Here is a 15640-nt window from a genome sequence, read left to right as displayed (position 1 = left end):
TTTTACATGAAATTGGACTCAGACCCCACACAAGCATACAAAAAAGAACTGAACAAGATTGTTAAAGAGCTACCCCCCACACATCCAAGAACAGATCCTCACAAACACACCAGCGGAACCTCGACCAGGAACTTTCTATCTTCTACCTAAAATACACAAACCAGGAAATTCAGGACGCCCCGTCAACTCAGGTATTGGCACTATTACAGTGGGTGTTTCCGGAACCCGTAAAAGCTTTGGGCTTGATGTAATTCAGTGCTTTAATGTAGACCACACTGTCCTGGATGTGTGGGTGCATGATTTATGATGGCTCAATAGGTTTTTGGGGGGAATGCACCCCCAGTTCCTTATTAATTTCTACCTATTTTTATTATGGTTTGTGAAGGAAAGCTTTTGGCTGGATGCATTTCACTGTCCTATATGTGTGTGATTTGTGGCAGTCCAAAGCTTATATTGGGGTATGCACCCCTACTTCCCTTTTAATTTTTTTACAAAATATATACAGGGCCGCCTTAAGTATATTTGGCGCCCTGGCGCCGTGGTGTGACAGATCCCTCCGCGCCCACGCCCCGTTTCCCAGCGCGGCAGGCGGCTGGAGCTGCGTGGCCGGGCGAGCGGGCGCAGCGCACAGCGCGGCTGCCGGGGGCACAGCTCCGCGGCACGTGGGCGGGCGCAGCTGCGCAGTGCCCCCCTGGCGGGCGGGTGCCCTGCGCCACCCAGCCTGACCATAGGGCTGGCCCTGAATACATATTTTGACTTTGATTGACATGAGTGCATGCACTTGAGAGCGTCTTGCACCCAAGAAAAGTTTTTAACTGAATGCAATCAGTGAAATCTCATAGAGGACTGTGTCCTGGATATTGTGTGGTACTCAATACTTTTTTGGTAGTGTACACACCCAATTTCTTATTGTGTTGTTTTTATGATTTTAGCCACTCTGAGCCCGGCCTTGGCTTGGGAGGGTGAGTTACAATTAAAAATATTTGTTTGTTTGTTTGTTTGTTTGTTTGTTATTATTAATGTCTCATAGAGGACATTTGCCTGGATTGCCTGGGTATATGATTTGTGGTGACCCCAAACTTACTACAGAATGCATGCCTGTAGCCTGTAGTTTCTTATTTGTTACTGTCACCTGAGGTTATCGCTCATTCATGAGCACTGAAGAAACTTTTTAGTGCTTCAGCTTAATTAACTACAAATCCAAAGTATTTGGGTGCCAAAGTTTTATAGTCACTTTGCAGGGTTTTTGTAGTGTGCCAACTGTAGAAAATTGCCATAGTCCCCTGGTTATGAAGATATATGACATGAGGCATGCCCAAGCTTACTTTGAGGTTTCCAACTGAGTTGTGTTTTAAACTTTTGTGCAAATAAGAAAGTGAGAACTAATAATCAATTTCAGTATCATGTAGGAAATTGATTTCCAGGAGTGAACCACTGTTTTCAGTTACTCTTGTTAACTAATCCACCCTACAACCCAAAACATAATTGCTCAGAAGCAAACCCTGTTGATTTAAGCAAACATTGTACTGAAATAAGTCGATTTTGCTGACAGTCTAAGTCTAATTCTAAAAACATTTTTCCTAAGCATTTACCTAGGGTAAGTGACATAAGGCTGCAGTCTACATTTACACACACACACACACACCACTTTTACAGCCTAGAGCACAGCAAAGTGGCATTTCCCTGCAAGAAGGGATTTATGGCATTCTTTTATGCCAGTGCCAGACATGAGAGTTTGGGTGTAATATATGTGTACTAAAATCTCAGGAAGACCCCCCCCAAAGGGATAGAAAGATCGGTGGGAAACCTCTGATCACTCTGCAAAACTGCTTATTTTACTGTTCTTATTTTGAGATTTTGCCCATTTCCTTAGGGGTACTGTCATACTCCACATGTCTCCTCCATCTGGGAGCAGCTGCTGAAGAAGCTTGAGAAAGTTTTTAGCTTGCAGCAAGGAGGAGAATGGCAACTAAAACCATCTGCAGAACTCATTATGCTGATAGCCATGACTTTTGAGTGGGCTCCAAGTCAAAGGTATTCATATTTATTCGGCAACAAGAAGCTGTTGTGGAGGAAGACTGAACTGGATTTGAAACCCCAACTATGGAGATGCATTGTGCTAAGGAATCTGCAGCATTTAATAGCATCTGAAGATGATGCTTTATTTTGCCTTTACCTTCAAGCAATGGGCTTTAAGGATTGGGTATTCACAAGTTGTGGTTATATAATAGAATGTAATAATTTTTAAGAGCTGGAATGTGTAACTGTGACAAAATACTAGAACATGTCTGTTTTGTGAATTGAATCTGTAACCATCTAACCATCCTAGGGTCAAAAGTTCAGCCTCCGGGAATCTCAGGTTGTTTGTTCCTGGAATGTATATTGAAACCAGTTCTCACCTATTAAGTGTCTTTGTCTCTCCACTACAATTTGTGTCTTCCTGCCTAACTGGGTGGCAAGACAAACCTTTTTAATGAGACTCTTAAAAAGCATCACTGGACCCTATGCTCACTCACTTGGGGATTAAGCTCCACCGAACACAGTGGGACTTCTTTCTGTGCCAAACTGGGCAATATGCACAATGCACATTAATTATTTGATGATATTTGTTTTATTTCATAAAAGTTATACACTGTTTGATTGTAAACAACAACACCAACACCCTCAAAGCAGTTTACAAAATGGTAAAAATAAAACTGAGAATAATTAACAACCCTACTTTAAAACATACAAAAATTAAAATACTAAAACAGATAAAATTACCTCAACTTTCTAAGCATCTGGGTAGGCTTGTCTAAACAAGGATATTCTTAGCAGGACCTACCTGAAAAGAATACAGTGAAGGAGCCTGCTTTATTTCAATGGGCAAGGAGTTCCAAAGTGCAGGTGCTGCCACACTAAAGGATTAAGTTCTTACAAATGCAGAATGAATCATTTATGTCTCAGCCATAAATTCATACAAATGGTACACAGGTAAGAGTCTGTTCCCATGCAGAATTGCAACGTCTTTTGAGTTTGAATAACTTGGTCAGAAGTGTCCTGTATGACTCAGACTGCAATCCTTTATCTCCTTACCTAGGAGTAACCTCATTGAACTCAATAGGACTTACTATTTATGATAGACATGTGTAGGATTATACTGTTAGTGTCCTCAGATTCTAGCTGCCTTATAAGTTCCTAGCATAGCTGCCAAGTTATCCCTTTTTTTAAGGGATTTTCCCTTATGCTGAATAGGCTTCCTCGCGAGAAAAGGGAAAACTTGGCAGCTATGCCTAGTGATATATCACTGATTTATTCCATATGAGACACAAACAATGTTTTGTTGCTAAAATTATATTGAGTAAATGAAAGGAATTCCACAGCTTTCCATCTCTATCTCCAGCATTTAATACTCATGCAAACCCAAGCATGCTTTCTATGGAATAAACTCCTCCACTGAACACCATCAAACTTACTTCTGAGTAAACATGCATAGGCATGATTGTACTGCACATGCATTAGTGAGAATGCTACTTCCTTCTTGCCTGAAGCTATGCTCTCTTGGCCTAAATAAGTCCTTTTTTGTTTAGCTGATTCTTTGCCCCTCTCTTATTCACAGCTCTTCCATTTAGCAGCATTGTCAAACGTTCAAAAACATTGCTTGATACAACATAGAGGAAGGATTGACAGTAGTTTGAAACGCCACCTAAATTAGATTTAAATAACTGTGTCTAAAGGCTATGTCAGCTTTACATCTGGCGGCTGCTGATCTGGTTTGGTATGAATGGATAAGGCGGTGGCAGCTACCAGAATTAATCTATAGTGACAAAATATGCTAGTCTCACTTGTGAACACTGAAAGGCAACCTGGAGGAATTCGGAAAGCCCCCTTTTCTGTATGTCAAAGAGAACATAGAGTCAAATAAACTAGATACAGTGGAACCTCGGTTTATGAACACCTCGGTTTACGAATTTTCGGTTTACGAACGCTGCGGACCCATCTGGAACAGATTAATTCACTTTCCATTACTTTCAATGGGAAAGTTCGCTTCAGTTTATGAACACTTCAGTTTAAGTACTCCGCGGACTATCTGGAACAGATTAATCCACTTTCCATTACTTTCAATGGGAAAGTTCGCTTCAGTTTATGAACGCTTCAGTTTATGAACAGACTTCCGGAACCAATTGTGTTCATAAACCGAGGTACCACTGTAAGTCTCAGAAGGGACAGATCTTCCTCTATGGGATTGCTGTGGTTAGCAATACCAGGCCATGAATGTACAATAATTTAGCACTGGACTGTACCATTGCCCCTTGACCAAGGGAGATCCTGTAATGGAGAATGAAATCAGGGAGGCATCCAAAGGAGAGAGTATTACACTGAACACATGGCCTATATGGCCATGCAATGAAGGGGCCAGGGCTAAAGATTTAGTCCCACAAGCACTTTGAACACATGTCTATCCATTACACCAGTTAATGCCTCAGTAGGGCTAATGTATACTGCAATATACAGGAGGCGCCGGCATGGATGACAAGCAGCAGTAAGGTAGGTATTAGAGGCAGGAAGCAGAGAGGAGGAATAATTGGACTGCTGCTGCAATGGAGAGCATAGCTGCCAAGTTTTCCCTTTTCTCACGAGGAAGCCTATTCAGCATAAGGGAAAATCCCTTAAAAAAAGGGATAACTTGGCAGCTATGATGGAGAGATGTACAGAGTATCCACGAGGATCTCCTCAGTCTTGGTAAATGGGCATTCAAATGGCAATTGTGGTTTGGTCTCAGGCTCATATAATGGGATCTGAACTGGCAGTTCTAACCAGGAGAAGGGGCCAACACTGAATAGGGCCAACACTGAATGAAAATGTTAGCGACTGAAAATAAATCTGTCAATGTGATAATGTTTTTAATAGAAATATAAGATCTTACCACTTCTGGAATACTGTGTCCTGTCCTGATCGCCAATCCTTAAAAAAGGATATTGTAGAGCTGGGAAAGGTGCAAAAATTGGCAATGGAAAGGATCAAGGGGCTGGAACAACTCCCCTATGAGAAAAGGTTATGATATTTGGGGCTTTTTTGCTTGGATAAAAAATCTAAGTCAGAGGGGCATGATAAAGGTGTATAAACTTATGCATAGTGTGGATAAAGGATATCTGGTGTCATTTGATGAAGGTGAAGGGTTGCATGTTCAGGAGAGACAAACAATAGTGTTTATTCGTGCACGGCATGGCTGAGCTATTGTTGCCACAATTCCTGCCTGAAACCCTGGAGAGCCACTGCAACTCAATGTAGACCAGCCTTTCTCAACCTTGGGTTCCCATGTGTTGTTGGGCTACAACTCCCATCATTCCTAGAGAGCAGGGTCAGTGGTCAGGGAGACTGGAAGTTGTAGTTCAACAGGATCTAAGGACCCTAGGTTGAGAAAGTCTGAACTAGATGGACCTGTGGTCTGAGCTGGGATAAGGTACCTGCCTACCTTCCTACCTGACTGGCCACTGTGGGAAACAGGATGCTGCTCTAGGCTAGCCAGACCTTTGATGTGATTCAGTAGGGCTGAAGTTTTTATAGGAATGTCCTGCTAGCCCAAAGGTACAGTTGCCAGTAATTATCTGCCAGAACATATCTCATGGGAAACCAGTGGTTTATACCGTAGTGTCAAAATAGGAGACTCAACCCTACTCAAATGTGAAGCTTAATAGGTGATATTGGCCACTGTGCCTCAGTGCAACAAACCTATGCCTGAAGTGAGGGTCTTTTAAAAGTTTTTTCCCCTTTCATCATTTGAAGGGGTTGCAATATCGGTGTGTGTGTGTGTGTGTAAAAATAATGCCTAGGACGGTGCATCAGCTTCTGAACCTAACTGCCTCTAGCAGCAAACCCTGGACTTGGTGAAATTCCTTTTAACAGGAAAACCCTGGAATCCTTCCAAGGACATGGGTTTATGGGTCAGATGATTCTTCTTCCAGTTCCATGGCAAGCAATGAAAGAGGGGGAAACAAGCATTTCTACAACTTTCGCTATTCACTCCAAACTCCCTATTTGTGGATTATGAGCGCTGGTACTTCTGGACATGTAAACACCCCAGGAGTGAATCATTTGGTGTTCTTTGTCAAGATCCAAACCTCCCACTTTTTTCAACTTTCTGGATTGTGTGTGTGTTTGAGGGGGGGGGGCTTCTTTTCTTTTCTTCTTGAACAACTTCCCCTTCTCCCTTTGATGCAAGGGCAGAGGAAGGAAAGAAACGGTCTCACTTCATTTTACTGCATCTCAGATGTTGCAAATTAAATAATAAAGCCCTAGAAGGCCGGGGTGGGGGAAACACACATACACAGAGAGAGAAAGGGGCGGACAATTGACCTCTGCACCTAGACACATGGTAGTGGTTGTCCAGCCCCTCCCCCCATCGTATCCTTGGCAAGGTAGGGGTGGGGGCAAAGGAGAAAAGAGAGAGAGAGCGCTAACTGTATAGACATATGTCTCGGTGCGCTGCTGCGCGCATGCGCGTCATTCCCCTTTCCCTCCCCTCCTTATCCTTCTCCAACCTGAAGTTGCTTCTGGAGCAACTCATTCGGGGCTCCGGGCGCTGCAGCAGCTGCAAGGCAGACGATGGCACCTTGGCTGAAGTTCTGCTCCTTTTTCTTCTCCCTCACTGCCTGCTTCGACGGCCCGAAGCTGGCCGTGTCCGCAGGAGGGACCAGCGGCAGCGGAGGCAGGAAGGGGCCAGCGGGAGATGCTTGTGGCTGGAAGGTAAGAGAGAGAGAACAAACGAAAGAAAGAAAGAAAGAGAGACTCTTTTGTGTTTTGCTTCTTTTTTACGCGTCGGCGGTGAGGTGACTTGAGCAGGCATTCCCCTTTCCTTCCTCTCCCTTTTTGAACGAGTTAGCAGAACTTGGGGGAAGAGGTGCCAAGAGGTCTGTCAGGAAGCGGATGCCTCGCGGGGTGGGCGAGGGAAGCCCTGGAGCTCCGCGTGCCGACGAGCTTGCAGGTGGCGCGTCTGGACTGTTGCACGGGCAGCAGCGTGCAGTGCAACCTCGCAGCAAAGGGCAGCGGGAGACATTGATGCAACGGGGGCAGCAGTTCCAACCCTCTCTCTCTTTCTCTGCCACTGTGTACTTTCTCTCTCTCTCTCTCTCTCTCTCTCGCACACACACACACACACAATCACACCTCTCTCTCTCTCTCTCGCCCACTCTTCTTATGCGGCCGGTGCTTTGAAGCGTTGGCATTTCTGCAACTGCGGGGATGGCTCGGTGGTGGCGGAGGTTGGCTGGATTTTCTCACCAAAGGAACTCGGGGGAGGAGGAGGGAGGGCGGCCGAGGGGAGAAGCCAACAAGTGGGAAGTCACTCAACAGGTCTTTTATGCCGTCCGCCTTCCTCCCCCCTCCTTAACTAGACCTGCCCTGGGAGAGAAGGGATAAAAGGCGATCGCTTGGGCTTTGTTATTTTAATGATCGGAGGCTGGTTTGGCTACAGGCCTAGTCATTAGACCGAAGGGGAAGCGGGGGAATGGGTGTGCTTGTAAGGTGATAAAAGAGTGTTTTAGGGCTTTACCTTTTGTCCCTGTTAGCAGCTTTTGCTAAGTTGCGAAGTTTTCTCTCCCTTCCACCCCCCCCCCCATAGGTTTCCTGAGTGTGATTTGTTTTATTTCTGGAAAGAAAAGAGGATTTCTGCAACGCTTTTTGGGGATTTTTCTCTCTCCCCCTTCCATTTTCAGCCTTATTAAAGATTCCAGATGAACGCTTGTGGAAGGGCATGAGTGACTTTCATTGCCTCCCCTTTTTTGTTAGACTGTCACAGAGATTTCCTTGGATTCAGATCATAACACTGAGTGAGGGGAAAAGTTAACAGCAACCACAACAAAAAACCAAAAACTGGTAGAATTTGTAGGGAGTAGTTGTATGTGTGCTTACAGGAAAGGGCAAGTGTCCACACAAAAAAATACTTTAGAAAAAGGGGGGAAAAGAAGCCAAACGTTTGCAAAGAACTTAACTCTCCAATGGGCATATTATTTGCATCTTGAATTTTGTTAACTGATAGGTCCTGTAGGAAAATACATTCAGCTGCTGCTTCGGTTTAGTGTTTCACAATAACAAAAGTGATATTTGATTTGCATATTTTAAAGCTGCACATACATCTGGTTCTGTAGGTCAACAACAGCACTAGCTTTTTAAAGGCCATAATGCTTGACTGATTTTGGTTTGTTTGTAATGGATATTCAGTGATCTGACAGGAAGTGAATTTTATGATAAAACTGAGGCAAGAAAAAAACATTCATTTAAACCTTATTTTTTAATGCAGCCTTTTATAGATTTATGATATGGGGGGGGGGAATCTGACACGTTTTGTACTGTTAGAACAAACTTAAGGTTGTAACTTGCTTTTAAACACTGGGAACTTTAATCTGTATGCCAATCACTTACTGGAATACATTTATCTCAGATAATGTAAAATGTATACAGACCAGGATCCTGCAGTTTTTATTCTGGGGGGGGGAGTTTTAGGGACTACACACAGAGAGCTTTTCACAAGCATTAACTGCAGGATAAGACCTGTTTGTGTATCTTGGGCTGTATGTAAGTTTTGAATAGACCTGACATACTATTAAATGACTGATGGCCCCTGTAACACATTGTCTGCTCTGGGGCAAGGCTGCCTTTGAAGTGCTACCCTGTAGGAAGTAAAAAGACTATTTGCTCTATTAAAATTCCTTGGTATTTCCTCTGTTTAACCACAGGCCACTTCCCCTCTGCCACTCTAAACACTGCAGGGACACTGACTGATTGAAAAGGCACAAGCCCTGAAGTAATTGCATCCCATTCAGACAGATATTCTTAGTGTAGCTTATTTATAATGAGTTATCGTAGAAATGAAAGATGGGTACAATTTTTTTCCTGCCTTGTTAAGATGGGAAAACAAAAATAGGCTCATTGACTTGCACAAATGTTCTCAGGTTGAGGACTGTGATGTTTCTTTAGTCAATTATCTGTTGGTAGTTTGTAATTCAACCTTAAGTTTGTTTATTCAGAAGTTAAGTTCCACAGAGTGCTCTGGGAAACATCACAGATGGTAATATTTAATAAGAGTATAAATATTCGCAGGCTAATTATGGAATAGCAAGTAGCATTCAGAGTGTGAGAGCACCAGTATTTTGATATCATAATAAGCATGCTTTTCAAATTTATACTTATATAATTTAATGTTGTGCATAACTTACTATAATACCTAAGGGGGGAATATCTGATGCGGGGGGGGGGGGGCGCATTTTTTGGTGTGGTGGAGAATAACTGAGGTCAGTGGGATTTTAGAAAGTGTGTCTATGCATATTTAAGAAATAAGAAGCCCCCTCCTTGAATTTGGTGAGACTTACTTCTAAGTAGGCATTCAAAGGATTATGCTGTATTATAACTATTGGCTAATTAAAGCTGTGGGGGGAAATTATGAAGGCATTTTAATAAAGACTAGCTGCTATTTTCAGCAGCTTAGTCTAAATGATGTGAACTTGCTCACTTTTGTTCTTAAAGGTAAAGGGACCCCTGACCATTAGGTCCAGTCGTGACCGACTCTGGGGTTGCGCGCTCATCTCGCATTATTGGCCGAGGGAGCCGGCGTATAGCTTCCAGGTCATGTGGCCAGCATGACAAAGCCGCTTCTGGCAAACCAGAGCAGCACATGGAAACGCTGTTTACCTTCCCGCTGTAGCGGTTCCTATTTATCTACTTGCATTTTGACGTGCTTTCGAACTGCTAGAATCATAGAATCTTAGAATCATAGAGTTGGAAGAGACCACAAGGGCCATCTAGTCCAACCCCCTGCCTAGCAGGAAACACCATCAAAGCATTCCTGACATATGCCTGTCAAGCCTCTTAAAATACGAATTCTTAACAAACCAGTATCTATTGATTGATTGATTGATTTTATTATGTTTTATAGATATTTAGTGGTTGATTTTTTTAAAATGTTGTAAGCTGCCTTGATATTTTTTTAATAGAAGTGCAGATCATAAACATTCAAATAAACAAATCATAAAAGGAGTGCTTGCCAATGACAGGGACATTTTACTATATTATAATAAATATGACCAAGGATTAAAACATTACTGGTGATTGACTAAAATAATTCTTCAGGATTTGAAAACTAAAAATAATGTACTTTTTTGGTTGATTTATGTCAAGTACAAAGGGGAATAGGCATGAAGTCCTTTAAACTAATACTAGTGAGTTGTATCCAGTGCTGTGGTAGTAGAGTTCCGCTCACACAGTGGGCTTCACCTCTCCTCTCCTCTCCCCATGCACCTCAAAAACTGCTCCAGAGGGGCCCTCCATTCTCTGGAGCAGATTTTGAGCACGTGCGAGGGAGCTGCAGAAAACAGAAGGGAGAACATCTATTGTGCAAGGGTAAGACTGTTACACAATAGAATGGCAGCATTGGATACAACCAATTATGTTGTAGTTGGAAGAATAAAATAAGAGTTGTGTATTATTTTATCAGTTGTATCACTTTTTAGTGTATCCTCTCTGGGGAAAAACACACATTTTTTTTTAGTTTCTAGGTAAAAATGTATTTTGTGAAATTTTGGGAGCCCCTAATAATTATAATACTCACTAATGCTATTAACCAATTAGGGGTTTAAGCCATGCAAACCGATTTCTACTATCACATGGTTTAATGTTTACTGCAGCTGGGGATATAGCTCCCATGGATGCACATATATTTATTCTTTACTGTAAGCAAATTGTAGAACACCGCATCAGGAACACCAACTGCGGCAGCAACAACCATCTGCTGGGAAGGATGGAAAAGTTCAATAACTTGGTATCCCCAGTGGCGAAGCTGCAAGCTCCGGTACCGGGAGGTGGAGAGCAGACGGGGGCATGGCTGGCACTTGTCCTGGGGGGCGTGGCACGTCGCATGAGGGGCCGTGGTGCCCGGCGTAGTCGGGGGGTTCACAGCGCGTGTCCGGGGGGCGGCCGCAATGGTACCCCCCTCCCCGATGGTGCCAGGGTGGTGTGTTCTCCCCTCCCTCCCTCCCTCCGCCAGTGGGTATCCCACAAAAAGTGGGATGTCTTGTCATCACTGTTGTTGTCCTTTTCCCTTGAGAGGGAGCCAGTGTGGTCGTGTTGGACCTGGGAGGCCACAGTTCAAATCCCCACTCAGCCATGAAGCTCACTGGGTGACCTTGGGCCAGTCATAAGAACATAAGAATAGCCTGTGGGAGGCAAATAGCCAATAGCCGCCTAGACCAGCACCCGGTTCTCACAGTGGCCAATCAAATGCCTGTGAGAAACCAGCTAGCAGAGCATGAACAGAAGAGCACTCTCCCCTCCAATGGGTTCAGGCAACTAGTAAGTCCCTGATTCTCAGCCTAGCCTACCTCATAAGGTGGTTGGGGGATTAAATTAGGTGTGGGAGATACAGGTATGCCATCTTGAGTTCCTTTGCTCAAGAGAAAAAGGTGGGATCTACCGTAAATGCAATAAATAAAACCTTGTCCCTCCTAGGTTTGGGGTGGATTTCCCCCCCCCCTACAGTTCAGTAAACCATTGACTAGGATGTTGCAAGCTTTTTGCCTAGTGTGGTGTGAAGGATAAGTGACTGCTTCACATCTGGCTTCAGCCATGAACTTAAAAAGTGTAAGTTTGTAATGAGCCTGCCTCTATCATTCTCAGTCCTAGTATCAGTAATATGGGAAATAATACTGACTTCCTTTATAGGGTTGTTGTAAGGATTACAAACAGATAAATGTACTTTCAGATACATGGAAGCGATATGCCAATGTTAAGTATTGTCATTACTACTGCCACAACTGTTATTTACTTCCTGACCAGGCTAAGGACAGGAAGCTGAATTGTGGGATGGTAGCCAAAGCAGTGGTAGAATAGTATTAGGCTGTTTTCCAGGCTACCACAAACTCTAGCATCAGTTGTTGAATGGGGCAAGGGCGAGTATAGTGAGATATTAATTTGGATTTTGAGTAGATAGTAAGGGCCAGGAGCTGGAAAATAATTATGTGCAAGGATATTTTAACATTCGGATGTACTGTAAATTGCGTTGCATGTCATTGGAATTTGTAATAATCACCACCTATTTATATTTACCATTTTTATTGCACAGTTCAAGGGCTCAAAGTGCTCTTCATCATGCCAGCCTCAAAGCTGGACCATGTTGTCCCCATTTTCCAATCCTCTCTTCCTAGGCACTTTCTCATTTGTGTCTTCTCCTGCTTTAGGCTTCTGCTTGGTCCAGGTCTCTTTGCCTAACCTTTTCCCTAGGCCCTTCCCTTCTGCAGCATATGAACAGAGTAAAGAGTAATGAGAATAGCATATGAATAGCTCAGACAGCATGAAAACCACTTAGCCATCAACTTACGATCAGAGCAGTGAGCAGAGCATCCAAGGAAGACCCTTAGACTGTCTGACCACTCTGATGATGAGAGGGAATCCAGGTTTATATATGTAGTGGTATTTCTGCATAACTCATTGGCATGCGTCTAATGTGCAAGTGCGACAGAGCTATGAAAGCCACTTCTACAACACATTATTAGCCCAATGCAGGCATTATTTGTTCCCTTTACATAACAGTATGGGAACAAGGAGCAGGGGTTGAGCTTAGTAGCCCCATCCCTGATTTTCACTCTTTGTAGGTCAGACCCTCACTTGACATGTGCACATAAAGCACAAATGACTGGGCAAGGGGCTTCACGTGTATAGCTGTATGCTGATGATGCACACAGGAGCTTATAATGCCTGAAGCAGTGGAAAGCATAGACTGCGACTTGCTTAAACCCCTAAATGTATTATCCAGGTTTTCCTCCTGTAGTATTGGAGACAGGCATTTCCTGCCCAGATTCCTTTTTTTCCAAGCATTTAGGCCTTTAAATTGCACTTGTAGATTGCAGTTGGTTTTATTTTTCACTAATAACTATTTCACTTTGCCTACAAGAGTTTGTAGTGAAAAGTACAGTTTCAGTCTTTCTTACTACTTTTCCGTGTAGGTAGCTGCATAGTGAACATGCCCAAGCATCTCTGCACCTTGATTACAAGGAGGAGCCAGCATTACACAGTAAAAGGCACAGATAAGTTAATTCTGGGTTTATAAGATTGTAAAATGTTTCCAGTTAAAACAAATACTTTCCCAGTAATCTGTTTAGATTTAATTTTTCTGAATTAAGTTTGCTCTTCTGCACCTTACCTCTGCTCCTAGTAATAATAAAAAAGCTGTGAATTGTAGGTTCTCTTTTAAAATTATATGTTTACTGAAAGGCTTTAAAAAAACTTGCAGTTTGTGTCACAATGAATTTAGTCTCCTGCACATACACACCCATTATAAAATACTTTTCCATTAAATGGACTAACAAGTACTCATCTCTAGTAAGAAGGGTTTGAGGCACAAAATGGTATTTAATTATCTTTGCATGGTTTTGTTCTCATTTTAAATATATATTTTAAACATTGAACACTCTATTGCCTCTTCTAAATAGTATGAAAAGTATATTGAGTAGTTTGCCATGAATGGACTCAGTGGTGGAGCAAAACTTGGTAGAGCATATTATCTTAGCAGGCAGTCTTGGGTTTTAATTTCTAACCCTTCTCTGTCTCCAGTGGGAGGGACTAGATATTTCTGATCTTGCTCCTGACCATATTCAGATCCAGCCAAGCACTCAGTGACTTCCCTGACTTTTTTGTATGTAGCTGTGGGAAAATTCCTGGTTGGCTGGCTATGAATTAATGAAAATCCTTACAATGCTTCGCTAATGATAGCTCCTGCGGGTTTAAAAAAGTGCTATTGCCTTTTTTTAATTTGAAGGAGGTCATGGAGGTTTACAGAAACTAAGAGAAGGTAACATCTGGTTGTGCTCTGCTGATGGCTGCTTTTGTGTGAAGGAAAAAAAGTTATGGTGTTTCTTCAGCATCAAACGCTTTCAAGGTGATCCTCATAAGAATTCCTTCTAAAATGTGCTCCACTCAAGCTGTGAGTTCTAATTAATAGTACTCTCCATTCTGAAATGCTGGATCTTACTGTTAAACTCCCAGATTTCTAATACTTTAATCCTAAAGGATTACTAAACTATACTGGTTTGGTAATTTATGTAGTAGTCAGTTGAGGGTTGTTTTTTTAAACCCCCCCCCCTTTAAGACGTTTGAGTGGCCTTAAAATGATAAAATAGTCAATATAGTGATTCACCTATGAATGTCCAAGCTATAATTGGTCTTAAGCAAGACTGAAATAAGGGTTGATACCTTCTGTGCATTGTAGTAAAGTGCCTCTTCCCTTGTGTGCCCAGTTATGCTTTGCATAAAGAGTGGTGCTCATGATGGAGTCTTCCAAATATGGAAATCCCTCCTGCTACAGGGTTGTAAGAGTTTAAGCCTGAGCACATTCTGGAAATGCTCTAAAAGGGGGGGTGAGTATCCCCCACTTTAGGGCCTGTTCTGGACCCCAAGCTTCCCACCAATTTTGTTAGCTGCAAAAAGAAAAATGTAGGCACAGCATTGAGGTAGGTAGAGTTCCGCGCCCAAACGGAGATGGCAAATTGTCCCCTTTGCAGTAATCCAAGCAATAATTTGATTTAAAAAGGGGATTAAACCTCGTCTTTTGCTGATCTGTGTGGATCAGTTGAGGAGTGGAGCTGTGAGCTTGTATGTGCTTGTATGCATGCGAGAAGGTGCATGAAAGAGTGTGAGAGGGCACACCCACTTTTGTCCACACACAACACTAGTATGTGGCCCCTGAGGGTTCAGTGGGTTTGAAGCTTGATGTCATTACGCCTGTTAGAAACTCTGAAGAGCTACTGCCAGTCAACGTAGACCAGGGTGAGGAATCTGTCCTATTCCTCACAGGCCAAACTGACAGGTGGATGAGGTAACTCACCTGTCAATTACCTAACATCACAGTGACATCAGGTGATGATAGTTGGGACTTCAAAGCACCACACAGCGATTGCAGAGAGCTCTATCCTATGCTTTGGGCCCCTGCTGATCAACAGTGATTGATGGGTGGAGATTTCAAGGCTGCTTTCAGCAGGGGGCAACTTTGCAACCGAGTTCCCCGTCTCTTGTCCGCCCAAACATGATGTTATAGTGTTCCATTATTGAAGAAAGGTCGGATATAAATGCTAGAAAATAATAATAGAGCCTGTGTCATATTAAGCATGGAAAAAGCTGGTCTGAGAAGATTGGAGTGGGTGGAAAGTAGCACACACACACACACACACACACACATCTGCAAGAAGCCATTGGGAATGATCATTGGGAAATTTGGAGCATGGTGTCACCAGTGTGCCAGTGACATGCACCTCTACTTCTCTATAACTCCATAATAGCTATGCAAACCCTAGACCAGAGTCTGAATGCAGTGGTGGACTGGATGAGCAGCCAGTTAACTGAGTTTGAAGCCTGAGAAGACAGAGGCTCTGTGGGCAGGTGGTTCCCATTCTCACTTCTCTGAAAGAACAGGTATGCCGCTTTGTCATTAGAAGTCCCAAGTGACCTCTGCTTTGTCTAGTGTGACAGCCAAGGCAGTATCTGGATTGGAATAGCTTGGCCACTGCTCATGTCCACCTGAATGCTGCCAAATTAATTGTAGAGGTGAAATTTTAAAATAGTGCTGCTTGGTGTATATAGGAGATGGGGTTATTAGAGAAGGGGTAGTGTGGTGCTTCAT

General features: G+C 43.1%; 1 protein-coding gene across 2 annotated transcripts in view; it reads left to right on the top strand.

The window, feature by feature from the left end:
* Nucleotides 1–6506: 6506 nt before the first annotated feature.
* IL17RD (interleukin 17 receptor D) overlaps nt 6507–15640 on the top strand; it is a 52022-nt gene continuing 42888 nt past the window's right edge. For both annotated transcript variants that reach the window (XM_060271423.2, XM_035106370.3), the window contains exon 1: nt 6507–6726. In XM_060271423.2, coding sequence (XP_060127406.2) covers nt 6586–6726 — 141 coding nt within the window. In that variant the 5' untranslated portion in view covers nt 6507–6585. The remainder of the gene's footprint in view (nt 6727–15640) is intronic.

This window comes from Zootoca vivipara, chromosome 2 (genome assembly GCF_965207765.1).
Source record: "Zootoca vivipara chromosome 2, rZooViv2.hap1.1, whole genome shotgun sequence".
Taxonomy (NCBI): Eukaryota; Metazoa; Chordata; class Lepidosauria; order Squamata; family Lacertidae; genus Zootoca; species Zootoca vivipara.
The sequence above is the reverse complement of the archived record's forward strand: the minus strand, read 5'-3'. Positions and strand labels throughout refer to the sequence as shown.